General features: G+C 38.0%; 1 protein-coding gene across 10 annotated transcripts in view; it reads left to right on the top strand.

The window, feature by feature from the left end:
- Baz2b (bromodomain adjacent to zinc finger domain 2B) overlaps nt 1–18,615 on the top strand; it is a 210,405-nt gene that overhangs the window by 146,763 nt on the left and 45,027 nt on the right. For all 10 annotated transcript variants that reach the window (XM_026789343.1, XM_026789353.1, XM_026789346.1 and 7 more), the window contains 3 exons: nt 695–755; nt 1,482–1,590; nt 13,537–13,747. In XM_026789343.1, coding sequence (XP_026645144.1) covers nt 695–755; nt 1,482–1,590; nt 13,537–13,747 — 381 coding nt within the window. The remainder of the gene's footprint in view (nt 1–694; nt 756–1,481; nt 1,591–13,536; nt 13,748–18,615) is intronic.

Below are 18,615 nucleotides of genomic sequence, written 5' to 3'. Positions count from 1 at the left end.
TATAAATGTCTAGGCACTTTCATTTTAAAAGATCCTCCATTTAACAATCCAAAGCTATTGTTCTCGTTCAATAACTAAGAAAATACGGGTTTATATAGTACAATATTTGGCTGTTATTTTAATTAGTTTACTTTCATTGGCACTTTCTAAATTTTTATTTCAAGAAATAAGCATGGTGTCCGACTAATTTTATATTTATGTGTAGTTGTCTTAAAAATATACATATGAGTACAGTCCTCTTTTGTGGAGTTATGATTCATTAAAAGCCTAGTACTGTTTTGGGCTATGGATATCCATATGCACACAGAAATTAAATTCTCTTTCAGTATTTGAGCCAAACGTTAGAATTTGTAGCATCTATCTAAAAGCCTAGACTTTCAAAGCAGAGAATGAATTGGTTTTTGAACCCTTTTAGCTCTTTCCTTCCTGATTGTTGCTTCTTGTTCTACTCATGACAGGAGCAAAGCTATGCGCTCTTCTGTTCAAGAGAAAAACCTACTGTCATTAAGTCACAAGAGTGAAACGCTTCTGTCTTATGTAATATGCTTTGTTTAAAAAATTAGAAATAATGCAGTTTTCATAAATATACTAATAATCTGTCATGTAATTATTTTCAAAGAAAAATTTCTGAACTATCAGGAAACTCTCATGTGTACATTTTTATATTTCATGTCCTGGTTGGCTTCTCTTTAAGGTCCATCCAAGAGAAGAAGAGTGACCGATGAACGCGAGCTGCGTGTACCTCTGGAATACGGGTATGCCACACACGGCCCTCCTCTGTGTTCATGCGTGTTTCATGTGTGCCAGTGTTCCTGTTCTCTCCTCTCTACAAAATTAGTGATTAGAACAGAAAAGCCGTAACAAGGGGCAATATGTTGATTCAGCAGAAAACTGAAAGTGCACCTAATTTCACATGAAGGAAAGGAAGGTGTTGCAGTGTTTGGGCTCATGTTACTGGAATGAACCAACATCCAGTCACATGTCAAGGAGCTGGAACAATACTGTCAGAAGGCTTTGCCAAGACAGAAACAAAGGACAGTGGAAGATGTCGTGGGTTAAGGGCAGAGTACTCAAGGAGAGATTGGTTTAACTGATTCCAGTTATAGGTACCAGTTCAGACTGGGTTTCAGGGCCCCAGACATAGAGAGGCATTTGTGTGCTCTTCATGTGGGGCTTTCTGCTATTGCAAGAAATAACCATGTACATTGATGAGTTACTCAAACGTGTAAGCCCTCAATGTAATTCTAGCGGTGATTTGTGTAAAACTTGATACTTTAATGTTCCCAAGTCTTTAATTTTCTAGATGAATCAGTTAGCTAAAAATCTAAATCATTTTAGTAATAAGTATATTTGGATTATATGATTACATGTTTATTTTTTATTTTTTAATCTTTTCTGAAGAGCATGTGTACTTTTTCCAACTTTTTAAGTTTTCTTAATAAAATCAAGTGTCCTGTAATGCTCACTTCTGTTATATGTAGCTGGCAGAGAGAAACAAGAGTAAGAAACTTTGGTGGGCGCCTTCAAGGAGAAGTGGCATATTACGCTCCGTGCGGAAAGAAGCTTAGGCAGTACCCTGAAGTGATCAAGGTAAATACTTTTCTCCATGTCCCATACATTTGGTTGTGATACTGCATTCTAATGCAGAGGAAAGTGCACTTTTCTTGGTTCAAAACATTCTCTTGTATGGGTCTCCCGTGCTTAACCTATATTGCTCACCTAAATATAGCTTCTTTATGAAATATGCAAGAAATTTATGTCTTGAAAGCTAACTGCACATCAAAGATAGATTGTAATTATTAAAACCTGAAGTGGAAAAACGTGATTTTTTTTTCACTGTCTCAGCAAAAGTGAACTAGTTACTATCACAGAGGGCAATTTCAGCTTCAGTGCAAAACTGACTGGGTGGCATCTATGAAGCCTCTGAGTGGACCATAGGATCTACCCTTTAAAGTAGTCTTTGAGCCAGGAAGGAGTACTGTAACCTAAATGAAGTAGATCTCACTGATTCTAGATGGTTACCTTTGTTAGCTGTAGAGAGGGCCCGCCTTTTGGGGGCGGGATGGCCTCGGGCAAATGTTTATAAATTGGGGGGCACAGACGCTGGGGCCCTTCCCGTTTCCTGTTTCCTGTTTCAGTGCATCTCTGGAACTCCGGTTGCATGAGTGTGCTATTTACATTAAAGTTGTATCATCTTATACCAATTTGTCTGTATTAATCCGATCCGCCTTCAGTTAGCTCACTCCTGCACTTACACACACAATTCTGAGAATCACTCCTAAGACCCTCGCGCACTGTTCCAGCAGCAGAAGACTTTGATGGAAGAGATAGATGCTTTTCATATTTGGATCAGCTCTTACTGACTTATTAATTGTATCAACAGTTATGTACTTTATATATGTATGAAAATATCTACATTGTTCATGTGAAGTTTACCCTACAAAGAGTTTGGAACAACCATGAACATCACGTGGCTTGGAGACAGGGTCTTGTCATCTGATCACAGCACATTGTGTCTGTTTACACGTGTTTTTAATTTGGGAAGTAGAGAATTGTATTAGGTGGAAATTCTAGTGCTTTGCAGGAATTGGGCTTTTAATTAATATCACCACAGTTGCCTTTTTACTTGTGAATTAAATATATATTACCTTACACTCCCTCCCAAAAACAGCTTCACAAGAAGGTCTCCTTTCTCTGATATTTCCTTGGAGATCATCCTTTGACCCATACATTTATCTGTAAATGTTTATTAGATTCCTGGTATCTTGACTGTTGAAAACATTTCTAGTTTAGGGAGTGATGAAATGGAGATTCTTGGTCCCCATGCACAGTCTTGTCATTCCAAACAATAGAATAATATCCGTTTTCCTTCAGTTTCTTCATCTGTCATATAAGGACAAGAGTTACATTGTTGTTGCCTTATAAGATTATGGCTAATTTAAAATGAGATAACATCAAAGAAAATGTTTCAAATAGGTTCAAATGATTGAGCTTCTTCCTTCTTGGACCAATTATGAGGCACAGAAATGTTTTGATTTTTGTGTCTCTCCCCTCCCCCCCAGAATTAACAATTTCTTTGTAAATGGCACAAATTTCGATATGACTTTTTCACTGTTAGCTTTACAATACCAAAAATGTGAGGTTTTTAAATTTCTGCATAGAAATACAGGGTTTTCAATTAATTTTTAAAGTTAATTTTTTTTTATTTCAACTCAGTTTGTTACCAGACTTTTTTTTTTTTTAATTGTAGTTAGCCTGGGTGTTTTAGATAAACCCCTTACATACTAGTTAAGTGTTTTAAACAGATTCCTTATACACTAGTTCAAATTTTTAGTCACAAACATTTTGGAAAGCAAAAATTATTAGAAATTCTCATTTTTAATCTTTGGTTCATGTTTTCAGGTCTTTATTACAAAATCATTTTCATTTTTTTTAATTCAATAGACTTTTGTTCTGAGAGTAAAGTTAATTGCTATTCAATACATGAAGTATTTTTGTATTGTATCAATAATAATTAGACTTAATCTATAAAGCCTCATTACATGGAGCAGAGTGTTCTTTGACATTCATTCACTTTTCATTAAACATAGTCAGTGTTCTTGCAACTGCATAGTGTCTTGTTATAATCAATTCCAGCTAGGAACTTAGATGAGTTCTTAGAGCTGCAACATGTCGAGCAACTAACATTTCAGAATGCACAGTCAAGTTAACATGAACGCTGACACCACTTTATTTTTTTTAATATTTATTTATTATGTATACAATATTCTGTCTGCATGTATGCCTGCAGGCCAGAAGAGGGCACCAGATCTCATTACAGATGGTTGTGAGCCACCATGTGGTTGCTGGGAATTGAACTCAGGACCTCTGGAAGAGCAGCCGGTGCTCTTAACCGCTGAGTCATCTCTCCAGCCCCCTGACACCACTTTTTAGCTCAAAAAAATTCGTAAGTTGAGCTATGATTAGAAGTACCAAAGAAAATGTTTTACTTAAAGTATTAGAAATATTCATGCTTTCAGAATTCTTATAGGTACAAAGTCACTTATTTTCATATGTATCATTTATATGTTTGAGCATAGTATTAATCAAAAATTTATATAATTATATAAGAATTTTCTGTGAAAATTAACAGGGTATCCTTTTATTAGAGTAACTGGCATAGAATTTTTTGCTTTTAGTGTTGCAAACAAACGAACAACAACCTAAGTCAGAAGCTGTCTGTACCCTGCTTAGGCTTGACCTAGACTGCCCATCTGGAGTTCCTTGTTGGCTTCATGCTATATAGTTGTAAACTTTCACAAAGGACTTGATCTTTAACCTTTTGGTGATTTTCTTCTTGTCCATGGTGGTCACCTTTTGGGATTGTTGTTAATTCCATCCACTATGGCATATCATGGGGATGGTCGGAGGTGCGATCACCATGATGAAGGCTTTACACCGAAGGAACATCCAGCCAGGACAAACCACGCTTTCCACATTTCCCCAACTTTTCCAATTCAACAGCAGCTAGGCAAGCACAAACAGAAAGGACATTTGATTAGCTAAATGTCTGCAGGTTATAAAATACCGTTTGGCACAAATGCATTATTGTCACACAATAAAGTTTTCTCTGTGTATAAAATATTTCTAACTTTATACAAATTGTATAAAAGTTTGATGTCTAAGCATATATTAAAAACAAAACTTCATACACCAAAAGCTGCCTAGCTGGTATGGTGTTGCATGTCTGCAATACCAGCAGTGGATAGAAAAGGAGGGAAGATTGCCAAGTTGAGACCATCCTGGTCTGCATGTTGGGTCTGTGTTTTAAAATATAACAACAACAAAAATCCAAAAGGAGGAAAAACATTAGTATATCAAACTTGATTATTGCTTTAATTGGTCATGGTAGAGTAGATTGTTTCATTATTCTCTTGTGTTTTTTCTATGTTCTAAAATTTACTTGAATCAAGTACTGTAAGTGTTACAGCTCTGGAGGGGAAGGTGTCTTGACTTGTTTGGAACTCAGGCTATACCTAGAGCTGCAATAGCTCTGGAAGCTGGGTCCTGACTTACTGAGAAGTCAGGCTATACCTGTAGCTGGGTGCAGTGGGGGATGGTCTCCTCTCAGGATGTAGTAATCCTGCTCCTCTTTTAGGAGAGCCTTTACTGCTGAGCTCTGTTCTGTTCCCCTAAGTGAACATCCTGGCAGTGAACACTCGCTTCTTCTGTTGTGACCCAAGGTGTTTCTTTTTCTCCTTTACTTTGCTAAAGAGGAAGCCCTTGCAGAAATGTAGCAATTGCCTCCTTCTGGAGGTGAAAAGTTAGTTTTATGCTCAGCCCTTCTAAGGGAACAGCCAAAGATGAGCTTTACCCAAAACTCTTTTTTTTTTTTTTTTTTGACATTCATCCAAAACTCTTTTAAGAAAGAGATTTATTTTGGAAGGAAGAGTCCAGGAGAGGTACTTCCTCTGCCTGTGTGGAAAAGGACAACTTGTACCTGAATTGGCAAGGAAACTTATGTAGGGCTTCTTAGGGGTGGAGCTTTCCCAAGGAGAAGATTTTCTGCTCCAAGATTGGTTAGTTTTGTTTATTAGGAGCAGAGTTGGCTCTGGTATCGGGGCCAAATTGTGTTTCTTTTATCGACCTTTCTTAACCCTTGGCCTTAGTTTTGGGGTCAGGGCATATTTCTTTCACTGGTTCTGGTTCCCCGGCCAAAGTATATGTTTCTTAGGTTCTTGGTTCAGGGCTAAAGTGTTTATTCACTGGCTTTGGGTTGTGGGTCAGGGTGTTAGAGTTCATGCTCAGGGATTGGTTGGTTTCTTTGGCTGACCCTTTTGCCCTACAAGTGCATAATGTGGAAGACTGTTGTTTTGTTTTGTTTTTTAAAATAATACCTCTCTACTTTGTAATGCAATGAAACTAAGAAATTTTTTATTTTTCAAATGTAGGAAAATTGAACATAAAGATTTCAGGTGCTCTGTATATAATACATGTATTTGAGTTTAAAAGGGAAAAATGCTTTATACAAATGTATTGTCATTTTTAACTCAAATTGATAGCTTTACTTGGGAATATAGTTTCTACATCACATCTTTATTCTTCCTTTTATGATATGCTAGGGGAACATCAATTCTTCATTCTAATTTTACTGAAAGCAGAAAAATAATAAAAATATTCCAAAAATCTTATCAGATAAAATTTAGGGGGTAATTTCTGCCAGAAAGTAATATTTGAAGTGATAAAAACAACATTTTCTAAAAATTATCCATTTTTATTCAGTATTTAGGAACTTATGATAGTAATTATGTATGTATTTGGTGATAGCAAACATTGGTTGAAATTAGTGTTTGTGTATATTACAAGATGAAAAGTGAGAACCAGTTCACGGGTATCAAAGTTTAGGTGAAGGATTATCTTTAATAACTAAAGCAGACACCCTTAATTCAAGAACAGAGGCTCTAGAAGGAAGGAGGCCAACCAAACCTGTATTCAAAGAGTTTTGTTTGTTTGAATTCACAGACATGGTAAGAGATTTGTAGGATCAGTGAATGGTCATCATTGCTGCTAGCTTGATTTCAAATGCTCTCATAGTTTCCGTAAATCCCTCATCTGTCAGTTCTCTGCAGGCCGTGCTCTGTCAGCGGCCTGTCTCCAGCCCGATCTCTGCCCCTATGGCCTCTTTGCAGCCCCGTGGAAAGGATTCAGACAGATTTGTCTTTTCACAGTTCTGTTCCATTGCATCATAAAAAACTTGTTGATCCTGATGTTTGTCATCATTTTTATTTTATTTCACTGTTTTGGTTACAAACATAATAGGAAAAAAAATGTCTGTGCTGTCTTGATTTTGATAAGTTTGAGAGAACTGTTGTTTCTTTTATCCACATAGGAACACAAGAAGGTGCTCCAGTGAGTAGTCGTTGATGGCCGAGGTTGTTTTGAAGTGTCTGATAAGCCTTACGTGACTTCTAATGGGGAAACTAGTTAATTAACTTTTAAAAATTATTTCGTATTTTTCACCAAGTAAGTTCAAGGAGATCCCTAAAGAGGAGGAAAAAGGAAGGAAATATAGACTAAGGAGGACTTACATACCATTCAGAAACTTTCTGAGTTTTTTTTTTTTTTTAAGGATTATGTTTAGTGGCATTGTGCCATAAGAAAAGTAAAATGCTTCTTTCATAAAATAACTTTTTTTTTTTTTGGATTTTCGAGACAGGGTTTCTCCATAGCTTTTGGTTCCTGTCCTGGAACTAACTCTTGTAGATCAGGCTGGCCTCGAACTCACAGAGATCCGCCTGCCTCTGCCTCCTGAGTGCTGGGATTAAAGGCGTGTGCCACCACCGCCCGGCCAATAAAATAACCTTTTTAAAGTCACTTTGTAAATATTTTTGACAAATAATGTTCCCAGATTATTCCCAAAGACATTTTTTTTTGCTCACAAAGGAAGTTTGTGAACATGCCTCTTACTTTAGAAATGAAGTTGAAAGTCTAAATTTGAAGAAAAACTATTATGAATGTAGAACCCAGATAGTACATTACTGTAAGAGTTACAAAGAACTGTGTTATTTGGCGAATTTCCTGTTGATCTGTTGCTGTCCAGCTATAATGGAAGGACTTTTCTGGTGAAGAATAAATGGAGCAATCATAATAATTTGCCAGCATATGGACTCTGCACGGTTGTAGTTCTGGTAATTATTTTAAATTAGGTAAAGAACCAAAGGTTGGGAGTCAACAACCAGAGTTCTACGCCAGCTCTGCTGTTAACTGCCATACCTGTGCAACCTAGCTCTGGCACATATGGACTCTGGGAACATGAACGGTCAGCACGGACAGGGGACGAGCCTGGAAGTTCATGTCTTTCATTTACCAGGTAGGATTTTAGTGGCTAAGTGAGCCCTGTACCAGACAACCTACAACGTAAGCCCAAGTGTGGAGCCACTGAAGGTCTGAGTCCCTGCTTTTTGTCAAATCCTTTGTTTTCTGAACTAAGCACAGAAGTTGCTTAGTTCTCTAAAGATGTGATCTTAGAGATCACCTATTGGATCAGTTGGACAATATAATCAACATTGTGGAGATAATTATCAAACCACACCTCTCTCCACTGTGTTTCCTGAGTGACACTCCTGTTCCCAGGGAAAGTTATTCTTGGTCTTTTATATTTTAAATACTACTGAAAATAGTGTGTGGCTCTAATGAGCTGTGTAACTGGAGAGATGGACTGCCCAGTGTCCTCGTGTGAAGTACAGCAAGCTCTCTGTGCTGCTCTGGAGGTAGAAGGCAATGTGAAGTAGACCCAGGCCTAGGAAAACCAACAGATTCCCACTTTTCTTTATGTTAATTTTAACATTTGTATTAAGTTGTAGGATGTTCAAATATTTGTAAAAGTGTTTGATACATATGCTTTGCTCATGCCCTCTGATTTTTTTAAGACTTCTAATCCTTGTAAGTCAGCATCCTATGTCACTTAGGTGCTCTAAGGCTTATTTAATTTTCTCACCTGGAATGGGCCTGCGATCACCAGGTCTTTCATATCCCTGCTCTTCTGAGTTAGAGATACAGTTCAGCAATGCAGAATGCTTGCAGAGAAACTGGGTTCAGCTCCCAGCCATAGATGGATGACTCACGGTCCAGAGGATCCTCACAACTTGGTTTACCCAAGTTCCAAGGGATCAGCACCTTCTTCAGCCTCTAAGCACCATGCATGTACACAGTTCACTTACATAGGGACAGGCAAAACATTTATAAACATGAAATAAAAATAAGTAAAATTTTTTTAATGTTTCATTGTCCTTTTTAGGTATGACATTCTAAAACGTTTCATGTGAGCTCTTAGTAAGACGCAAATCACACTATCAGAAGGATGTTGGCTTTAGTTTTGTTATTGTTTTTTTAATAGCAACTTTATTTTTAGACTTAATTTTACTAGAAAATATTTTGTGAAAATCTGTTGGGTGGATAATCTAAGACTAAGAGATCTAAAATTGTTACAACAAATACATTAATCTACTTCAATGTCAACCAGTTATTTTACTTCCAAGAGACAGGGATGTTAGAGAAAGATCCCATCCCACATTCTAGGCCAAAGCAAGACTACATAGTAAGAACCTGTCTTAAATTACAAAAAAGAAAAGAGAAGAAAAGAACTATCTCTTATTCATTTCAAAGTGCTGGCCTTTCAAGTGGTAACTTGGAAAATCAACCATTAGAGGAATGGAATTGTAGCTCCCAGCACCCTCGTGACACTCACACTGAGAAAAGCAATCCACTTAGGTTGCTCAGCCCCCTATACACATTTACTGTTAGCACACTATCGAAGCTGGGTTGAGATGTAAGAGCGCAGCCATGACTATGTAAGTGTGGTGATTCCTGCTCATTTTTCTGGTTGGCTTCAGGCTTCTCTTTCATATCCAGGTAGTCTTCAGCTTTTGTTCTTTCTCCTGTAAGACTTAAGCATTTGCCGTTCTCTCTGGTTCTAGTCCCCTTCCCAGTTCTAGGGTCTCATAATGTGTGCATGATTCACTGAGACAGTTTCCTGCCCTGACTGCTAAAGCTTTCAGTTCATCACTCTTGGTGATGTGGCCCCGAGTCACCCACACTGGAGTAGCCTGAGCCTTAGGTTCATCGTTACAAACACTGTTGCTTTGGAGCTGGGAATGGCTCCCCAGAAGGAGCAGCAACTGCTCTTGCAGATACTCGTGGTGGCCATAACCACTGTTGAGTTCCAGGGATCCAATGCTCTTTCTGGACTCTGCAAATACCATATATGGTGCACATGCATACATTCAGACAAAACACCTGTATGTACATATTTAAAAAAATCTCTTTTAAAACTTTTTTTGTTTTGTTTTGTTTTATGTGTGAGGGTGCCAGGTCCCCTGGAACTGGAGTCACAAACAGTTGTGTGCTGCTGTGTGGGTGCTGGGAATTGAATAGTGCTCTTAACTGCTGAGTCATCTCTCCAGCCCCTAAACATACTCTTTGATGGCTTTCTTCTGGACTGGAGAGATGACTTAGTGGGGGCAGGAACTGAGGAACCCAGTTGAAGGGTGGTTGAAAGGAACAGAGTTCCACAAAGTTGTTTCCGATTACCACACACAGACACATTTATAAGTAATAAAAATTTAAAAGTTTAAAAGTTATCTATCTTTTCTTTTAGAGAAGCAATTCTAGATCACCTGTTCCAAATAACACATAGAGACTCTAACTTTTAAAAAAGTAATATATTGCAATGTTACAGTATAGTTTCACTTATCTCATATTTCTGTTTTTATGTTACCAAATTTGTTCAGTCTTCTTAAATAAAATGTAAAATAATATAAATTAGTAACCCTTCAAAAAGAAGTATAAAGTAATAAACATAATCTTTGATCACCTTCATAATGCTTCTTTTTATTATGTGTCTTTTAAATCTTAGTCATGGAACATTATTTCTAGGAAACATTTTTGTGTGTTAAACCTTAATAAAAAATAAACAGTCAGACGTGGAGGCAGGGGCAGGCAGACCTCTGTGAGTTCAAGGCCAGTCTGGTCTACATTGCAAGTTTCAGAACAGTTGCGGCTAACCTAGAGAAATCTTATCTCAAAAAAAAAAAAAAGAAAGAAAGAAAAGAAAGAAAAAAGAAAAATTTTCTCCTAATGCTGAGGAACCCAAGCCAGGTTTTCAAATTTACTTTTTATCATATAATTTCTGACTCACAAGAGTTAGTCAAGTATTATTAATTATGTCTAGCTAGAGCTAGACCATATGTCCCTACCTGCAAATAATTTGGCTACTCAAGGGATTAAAGCTGTAGTATAAGCCTGACATTTCCTAAGCATTTTATTCTTGATTTCTGAAATCAAAGAGTTAGGTGACATTACGTCTAATTCAATATATGCAGTCCCTTCTACAAATACTAGTTTTCTAAATACCATGGGCACAAATGTAGATTATAAAGTCACTATTGTCTGGTAAGTTTCTAGCACCAGCAGGAAATTTTCCTATGTGAATATAAAAGTACTATATAATAATCACATTTAATATGAAAAGGTACTCGTACAAGACCCTCAATAGTGGCATGAAGCGTTGTGCTGATTTGTTTACATATTCCTGTGTGCTCTTGTCACTCAGTCACAAATGCCACTTTTTTTTAATCAACATGTGTGATATGTGCTGATTTGGTGTCTAAAATCATAAAAAAAAAAAAAAGAAACTAATAAAACTTTCCTTGACAGTGAGCACAGTGTGCTCCATCCTGTCTGTGCTGACAGTTTTCTTCTGAGGTCATTTGTGACCCAGATATGTACTCAGTGCAACTGTTGATTCTATTGACTGTATCTTTTTTTTTTATTAAAAATTTCCATGTTCTCCCCACCCCCCTCTTGCCTCCCCCTCCCTCTCCAGTCTAAAGAGCAGTCATGGTTCCCTGCCATGTGGGAAGTCCAAGGTCCTGCCCCCTCCATCCAGGTCTGGGAAGGTGCGCATCCAAACAGACTAGGCTCCCATAAAGCCAGTACATGCAGTAGGATCAAAACACAGTGCCATTGTCCTCGGCTTCTCATCAGTTCTCATCGTCCACCATGTTCAGAGAATCCGGTTTGATCCCATGCTTTTTCAGTCCCAGTCCAGCTGGCCTTGGTATCTTAATCTTTAGAGAAAGCAATTTTTTTTCAAAATCAATATAAAAGTTATTTTAGCATACAAATCACTGACAAGCTAGTATTAGATTTTTACTGTTAGCAAGCACATATGCAATTCATGCACTAATGTTTTTTTCTAAGACAGGGTTTCCCAGTAGCTATGGAGCTAGTCCGAAATTCGCTCTGTAGACTAGGCTGGCCTTGAACTCACAGAGATCCGCTTGCCTCTTTCTCACAAGTGCTGGGATTAAAAGCATATGCCACCACCACTGTCTGGCATGCACTGATTTTTTAATCACAAGTTTGGCTTGATACAGTCCTAAAAGTTGTGATCAGTCACTCGTTAGCTTATATATACTAACTTATATATCAAAAGCTGTAAGAACATCTTAACTTAAAAGTGTGACAGTTCTTTTCAAATTGAATCATAGTTTTCTTCCTTGCTTTCTCGGTACCTCTAAAACCCACTGCCAGATGACTTAGAAGTGTTATGAAGATCAAACTGAATTCGGGGGGCCTGAGCACGATAGGGTTTCTACTATGGGTTCTTCGCTACCCTCTGTCCTTTAGCAAGCAGATTTGTAATCCAGAGCTCTCATCATTGCATTCACAAGGCTGCTTTTTCTTTTTCTTTTTTTTTTTTTTCCGAGACAGGGTTTCTGGAGCCTGGAACTAGCTCTTGTAGACCAGGCTGGTCTCGAACTCACAGAGATCTGCCTGCCTCTGCCTCCTGAGTGCTGCTGGGATTAAAGGTGTGCACCACCATCTCCTGGCTTGCTTTTTTTTTTAATTTATTATGTATACAGTTAACCAGAAGAGGGCACCAGACCTCATTACAGATGGTTGTGGGTCACCATGTGGCTGCTGGGAATTGAACTCAGGACCTTTGGAAGAGCAGGCAATGCTCTTAACCGCTGAGCCATCTCTCCAGCCCCATGGCTTGTGGTTTTATGTTGGTGAATCAGGTAGTGAGAAGTGAGTGGAATGAGCTTGTCATGTGAGTGCTTAGGGCCATGTGGCTGCTGGGAATTGAACTCAGGACCTTTGGAAGAGCAGGCAATGCTCTTAACCGCTGAGCCATCTCTCCAGCCCCATGGCTTGCTTTTTTTTCTTGTGCTTTCAAATGTCAGTGTTTGTTACAATTTCCAGTTGTTCAGTTTTCTCAGTAGTTTTTTTTAGATCAATTACCAAATAAGGCTGATGAATTCAGATTGATACACCTTTTAAAGTCTACTTAATTTTTCTGTATTGTTGGTTAAGCTTGTCATAATTTATTTGTTGAAGAGGCCAAATCATTTCTTGATTTCCTTCTGACTGGGTTTTACGTGTATTTTAAAGAGATATGTCTTGTTCAGTCTTGCCTTTAAAAGTTATGGAATAAATGTTGGATTTTGATCAAGTCCAGGATTACCTTGGGGTAGGAATAAGATCAGAGGTGGTGTGAGCCTCCATTAGGAAGCTGGTGTTGGTCTGCTTGTCTCATTGCTGATGAAATGCATCCACTCACAGGCAACTCTACTTCATTAGCTATAATATTCATTTCAGAAAGAGGTTTATCTGGTATCTAGATGACCTAATGTTTTGGTGAAGTCTCAACACTCACGAACAACCCCTAGGGTTCCCACACAGCTGGTCTGTTCACATGTCTGCCACCATTGTCACGGTTGTATTCAGGAGTGATGATTATGTTAGGTCTCTCTGTATGAGTATAGACACAGATACAGAACTGTCTGTGTACTTAAGGAAGAAATAATTTGACTAAGAATATTAAAGATTTACCATAGAAAAATTACTAAATTTAATTTTTAAAAGTTAAATTTTATACCAGCTTTATAAATTTAAAAAAAGCCCCTGGCTTTAACTAGAATTTTCTGTTATGTTGACCCCTTATTTTTAATGTATTTGTGACATTTATTTCTGCAATTTATTGATTAACAGGGAATGCAGTGGTGTCTTTTGAAAGAAGAGGATGTCATTCCTCGTATCAGGGCAATGGAAGGCCGAAGAGGAAGACCACCCAATCCCGATAGACCAAGAGCAAGAGAGGAGTCTAGGATGAAACGCCGGAAGGGTCGCCCTCCCAATGTTGGCAGTGCAGAGTTCTTAGATAGCACAGACGCGAAATTATTAAGGAAACTGCAGGCTCAAGGTGAGAAAGAAGCACCTGTCACTAGGAATCGCACGAAAACCTAACAGTCATCCTTCTTATACTTTTGACTTGGAAGTGGTTGACACTGCTTTTAAATAGGAGTTCTTTGAATCTGTAGCCATTCCTCAATAGTTGTGCTGTGTGCTACCGTTAAAGAGGCTTGCACAGAATTGGAGCAGCTAGCCTTTGACACGTGCTCTAAAGTTGTCCCAGCCTGGGATTCTCCTTGTTATAACTCCTAAGTTTTTGAAGTGTACCTGAGAATAACTTCAAAATCTGTGCACCTGTAGGTAAATTTTCAGCTGGAGAACTCCACTGACTTGTAGCTAACCCAAGTGCTCTAGTTTGCAATCTCCTGAAGTCTGGGTATGCAACTCCAGGGGGCTGAAATAGTCGGTGTGTTTAGAAGGCGTGACAAGGGCACCAGAATGCAGATTTATTAAGTTCACAGTGCTCATATTTCATATTCATTCAAAATGTACTTATTATTGAGAATTTCACATAAAGTACCTTGGAGCTGTTCCTTATTACACAGGAAGATAAGACAAATGTTGTTCTGCTGTGGGGTCTGAGCTACTTTGTGCAGAAGTGAAGCCTCTGGGCTGTCATGAGCACATCATCTGTACAGATAGCTGATGGCTGAAATTTTTATTCATTAAAATTATAGTGAAAAGACTATCAGAATTTTATGTCATTTCAGGAATGTTTTATCTCTAAATATAAAACCTAGAGAAAACATCCAAAATGTATTTCTATGCCTTGTAAATAAATTGAAATTATAGGAAAAAAACTCATGGGACAAAATCCTTGAAAAGAAAGCTCTCATTCTTCCTCATCCGTGGAGTCATAACAAGTTTCTGTTACTCTCTCTAGAAATCTGTACACATTTCCAAATTCAAGCTTCACCTACACATGTTTGTTAATTTCTAAAACAGGTTCCCGTGTATACCTTATTCAGTTTAAATGTTGTCAGCTTGATCTTGGTCATCTTTCTGCAACTAGGAGCAGCCTACCCGTGGTTTAGCAGTCAGGGATGCCATGTGTTTCTTTACCATTCTCATTAGAACGTCACTCTAATGAAGCTTTACCATCACAAACAATAATAATAAATCTATGTTAAACATTTATAAGTATTTATTTCATGTAGATAACACCAGTTCATTAAGAGCAGATGAATTTTAAAAATTAGTTTAATGTTGTTTTTATGTTTTGAGGCGGTATTTGTTTTTTTTTTTTTTTTTTGGTTTTTCAAGGCAGGGTTTCTCTGTGGTTTTGGAGCCTGTCCTGGAACTAGCTCTTGTAGACCAGGCTGGTCTCGAACTCACAGAGATCCGCCTGCCTCTGCCTCCCGAGTGTTGGGATTAAAGGCGTGCGCCACCACCGCCCGGCGGTATTTGTTTTTTGTTGGTTTTTCAAGATAGGAATTTTTTGTGTAGCTCTGGCTGTCCTGGAATTAAGTCTGTAGACCAGGCTGGTCTCAATCTCAGAGAGTTCCCTGCCCCTGCCCCTGCCTCCTAAATGCTGGGTATGTGCCATCCCACGCCTGGCTTTAGTTTAAAGTTTTTTAAACTGTTTTTACTGTATTACTGTTCAATACTGTTTTTCTGATGTGTGTGTGGACATGTGTGTATGGGGACATATATGACAGCATGTGTAGAGGTGAGAAGAGAGCTTGCTTGAGTCCTTTCCTTCCACCATGTGGGACCTGGGGATAAACGCAGGTTGTCAGTCTTGATAGAAAGTTCCTTCACTCCTGAGCCATCTTGCTGGCCCCGAGTTTTAAAAATTATTACCTATAAAGCCATGACTCTTGTGAGACTTGTGTAAAGGTAGCTGCATTGTATTTAAAAATGAGTGTTTGAAGTGAACTGGTCGCCAAAATATCTTCTTTTTCTGTTTGTTTTCATTATTAATACATTTACCCTTATGTACTATCTAAAATAGAACATTTAAATTTGAAAAATTAGGGGCTTAGAGTTTTGGGGTTTTTTTTGTTTGTTTGTTTTGTTTTGTTTTTGTTTTTCGAGACAGGGTTTCTCTGGCTTTGGAGCCTGTCCTGGAACTAGCTCTGTAGACCAGGCTGGGGGCTTAGAGTTTAAGAGGACTGGATGCTCTTCTAGATGTCCTGAGTTCAATTCCCAGCAACCACACGGTGGCTCACAACCATCCGTAATGAGATCTGGTGCCCTCTTCTGGTGTGCATACTTAGGTGCAAGCAAAACACTGTATACATTTGATATTTAAAATGAATGAATGAATAAATACACTTGAAATGTTAGGTCTGTTGGAACAAAGAAATTAATTGTCCTTATTTACTCAGAATTTTATTCATCTAGATTTCAAATTGATTTTAGTCCATGACATATTTGTCTTTGGTTGTAATAGGCTTCATTCCTTATTGTGCTTATTGTTTGCGTGTGTGTGTGTGCGCGTGCATGCGTGCATGTGATTTTGTGTGTGTATTCTCTACATGAAGCAGTCACTTAGTGTTTCCTCTTTACATTTATTAATTTACTAAGAATAGGATACATTTGTGTCACCATACCTTGTGGAGGTCATAGGACAAATTGCAGGTAATGGTTCTTTCCTTTCACCATGAGGTTTTTTGGGATTAAATTCAGGTCGCCAGCTTGGTGGTAACAGTCCTCATGCACTGAGCATCTATCTCCCTTACCACAGCATTCAATATTTAACAATAAATGGTTACTATATTTGGGCTAGCAAGATAACTCAATGGGTAAAGTTACTTCCTGCCCAGGCCTTGTGATCTGAATTTTGTCCCTGGAACCCCTACATCAAGGTGGGAGGTGTAAAATGGTTCCATCAACGTGTCCTCTGACTTCTACATTCCTGCCATGGCCCATGCACTCACGTACACTTGCACACAATAATATGTATGTAAATAGTCGTTTTACATTTACAAGTATATGAATTTATTGTGTACTCCTTTTGTAGAGATTAAGCAACAGCGAATAGTTTAAAATCTGACACTGTTCGGATATAATAGTGGCTCTATGTGTGTGTAAATAAAACCTGTGTGTTAATTGACCCACACTAATACCTCAAGTTGTGTGCAGCAGAAAATAGCAGCTGACACTGGGTGTCACAGAGTTGGAGATGTCGTAACAGTGCTTTCTCCATTGACTCTTAAGAAGGCATGCTGACAGCTGCCTGGCACCTTCAGATCTAGTCATGCTGCAAAGAAAGGCCGTGTGTCTAAAAGGTCACACTAATTCTATGTGCTAGGAGTTTATTTGAGACTAAATACTTATCTTTGAAATTAAGGCAGACATTTTTTAAAAGAAATTTTAGCATCTACTTTTTTGGCAAATTATTTGTTTTCATTATGACATTTTTAGGATTTATGAAATCCATGCTTGTATTAGAGCAAGAATTTAGCTTAAGTAACTTTTTAGGAAATTGTTTTCTAAATCTCATTGGCTTTTCTACTTAAGACAGAATTGCTATGGTAGAAAATTAGTGATCATCATTTCATAGACTATATGGCTAACTTACTAGAACTCTGAAAGCATTCAAATGCTGCTTCAAGGGTTTTCCTCATAGTGAGATGGAAACGGGCTTCTGCTTCCACTGCACTGTACTTCTGTGCACCTTAGACATTTTATTTATGTGCTCTGTGTAATAGTATTTGTTATAAAATAGCTATAAATATTAAATAAAATCATATAAATTTTTTGCTTTAGCCACATTCAATAAAAGGTAGAAATACATAATCATTGCCAGTTAATATAGTTTATATAACATCTTTTTCAGCTACAAAATTTAGAACTGTTGTTCTGTGTTGTAAAGTAGAACTTTTAAAAATATGTTTCAGGTAATATGCTCCATCCCTTTCAGAGTTAATAGCATGCAGATTACACTTGCCATTGAGGAGAATAATAACATTGTATGGTTTCTTTATCCATTGCCCGTGTCTACACTAACAACCAACCACTAAATCTCAACGACTCGGGGCACTAAGAGCTAATCATTTTTCCAGATGGAATCAGTGGGAGCAGCTTTATCGGTCTTGGCTGGGATTGTTCACATGTGTGGGCTCAGTTGTCTCCATGTATTCAATATCCAGCAGCCGATCTAAAACATGTCCTTGGTTGGCAATAGAGAACATGTCTTCCCTTGAACGCCCTCTGTCGTTTCAGCTAACATCCTTTTGACCATGGGACACCACTGGCCGAATTCAGAATCTCGGGGCAGAGTTTATTCCATCTCCTAATGAGAGGGACTCCAAAGTGTTTTTGCCCCGAATGCTTCTATCTGTCATTTAAAGTTACAAGACCTTCATTCATTGAAATGTTTTTAATAATATTCGTGTACGTGCATAATGATGTACGTATGAATGAAATACATATGTGCCATGTTGCACATGTGGAGATCAGAGAACAATTTTCAAGATTAGTTTGTTTTCTCCCCAGCAGGGGTTCTAGGAATGAGAGTCAGTTGGCAGACTTCCACAACCATGTGCTCGTTAAGATGTCTGTCTGGCCAGTAGTCTCTCCTTTTTATTTTAAGAGTTTTAGTTCTTCTGTCGTGTAAATGAAAGTATTGCTAGATTCAAGGATTTAATCACTGGCACACTAAGTGAAATACAAGTTTGGCTAGAGGTCTTTGCCTTTACAGGTATGTGAAAATGTGTGTGTTTACATGTGTGTGATTGTGTGTGTGATTGTGTGTGTGTGTGTGTGTGTGTGTGTGTGTGTGTGTGTGTGTGTTAAGATGAAGCTAGCTGATATTCTTACATCTCAGCAGGTCCTTAACTCAAAAGAAGGATGACGGGGATCACATTTATAAAAGTTATTCTTTTCTTCAGAGTTGATTAAATAATTTGGCAGTTCTTTTCTAACTTTTGG

Source organism: Microtus ochrogaster, chromosome 4 (genome assembly GCF_000317375.1).
Source record: "Microtus ochrogaster isolate Prairie Vole_2 chromosome 4, MicOch1.0, whole genome shotgun sequence".
Taxonomy (NCBI): domain Eukaryota; kingdom Metazoa; phylum Chordata; class Mammalia; order Rodentia; family Cricetidae; genus Microtus; species Microtus ochrogaster.
The sequence above is the reverse complement of the archived record's forward strand: the minus strand, read 5'-3'. Positions and strand labels throughout refer to the sequence as shown.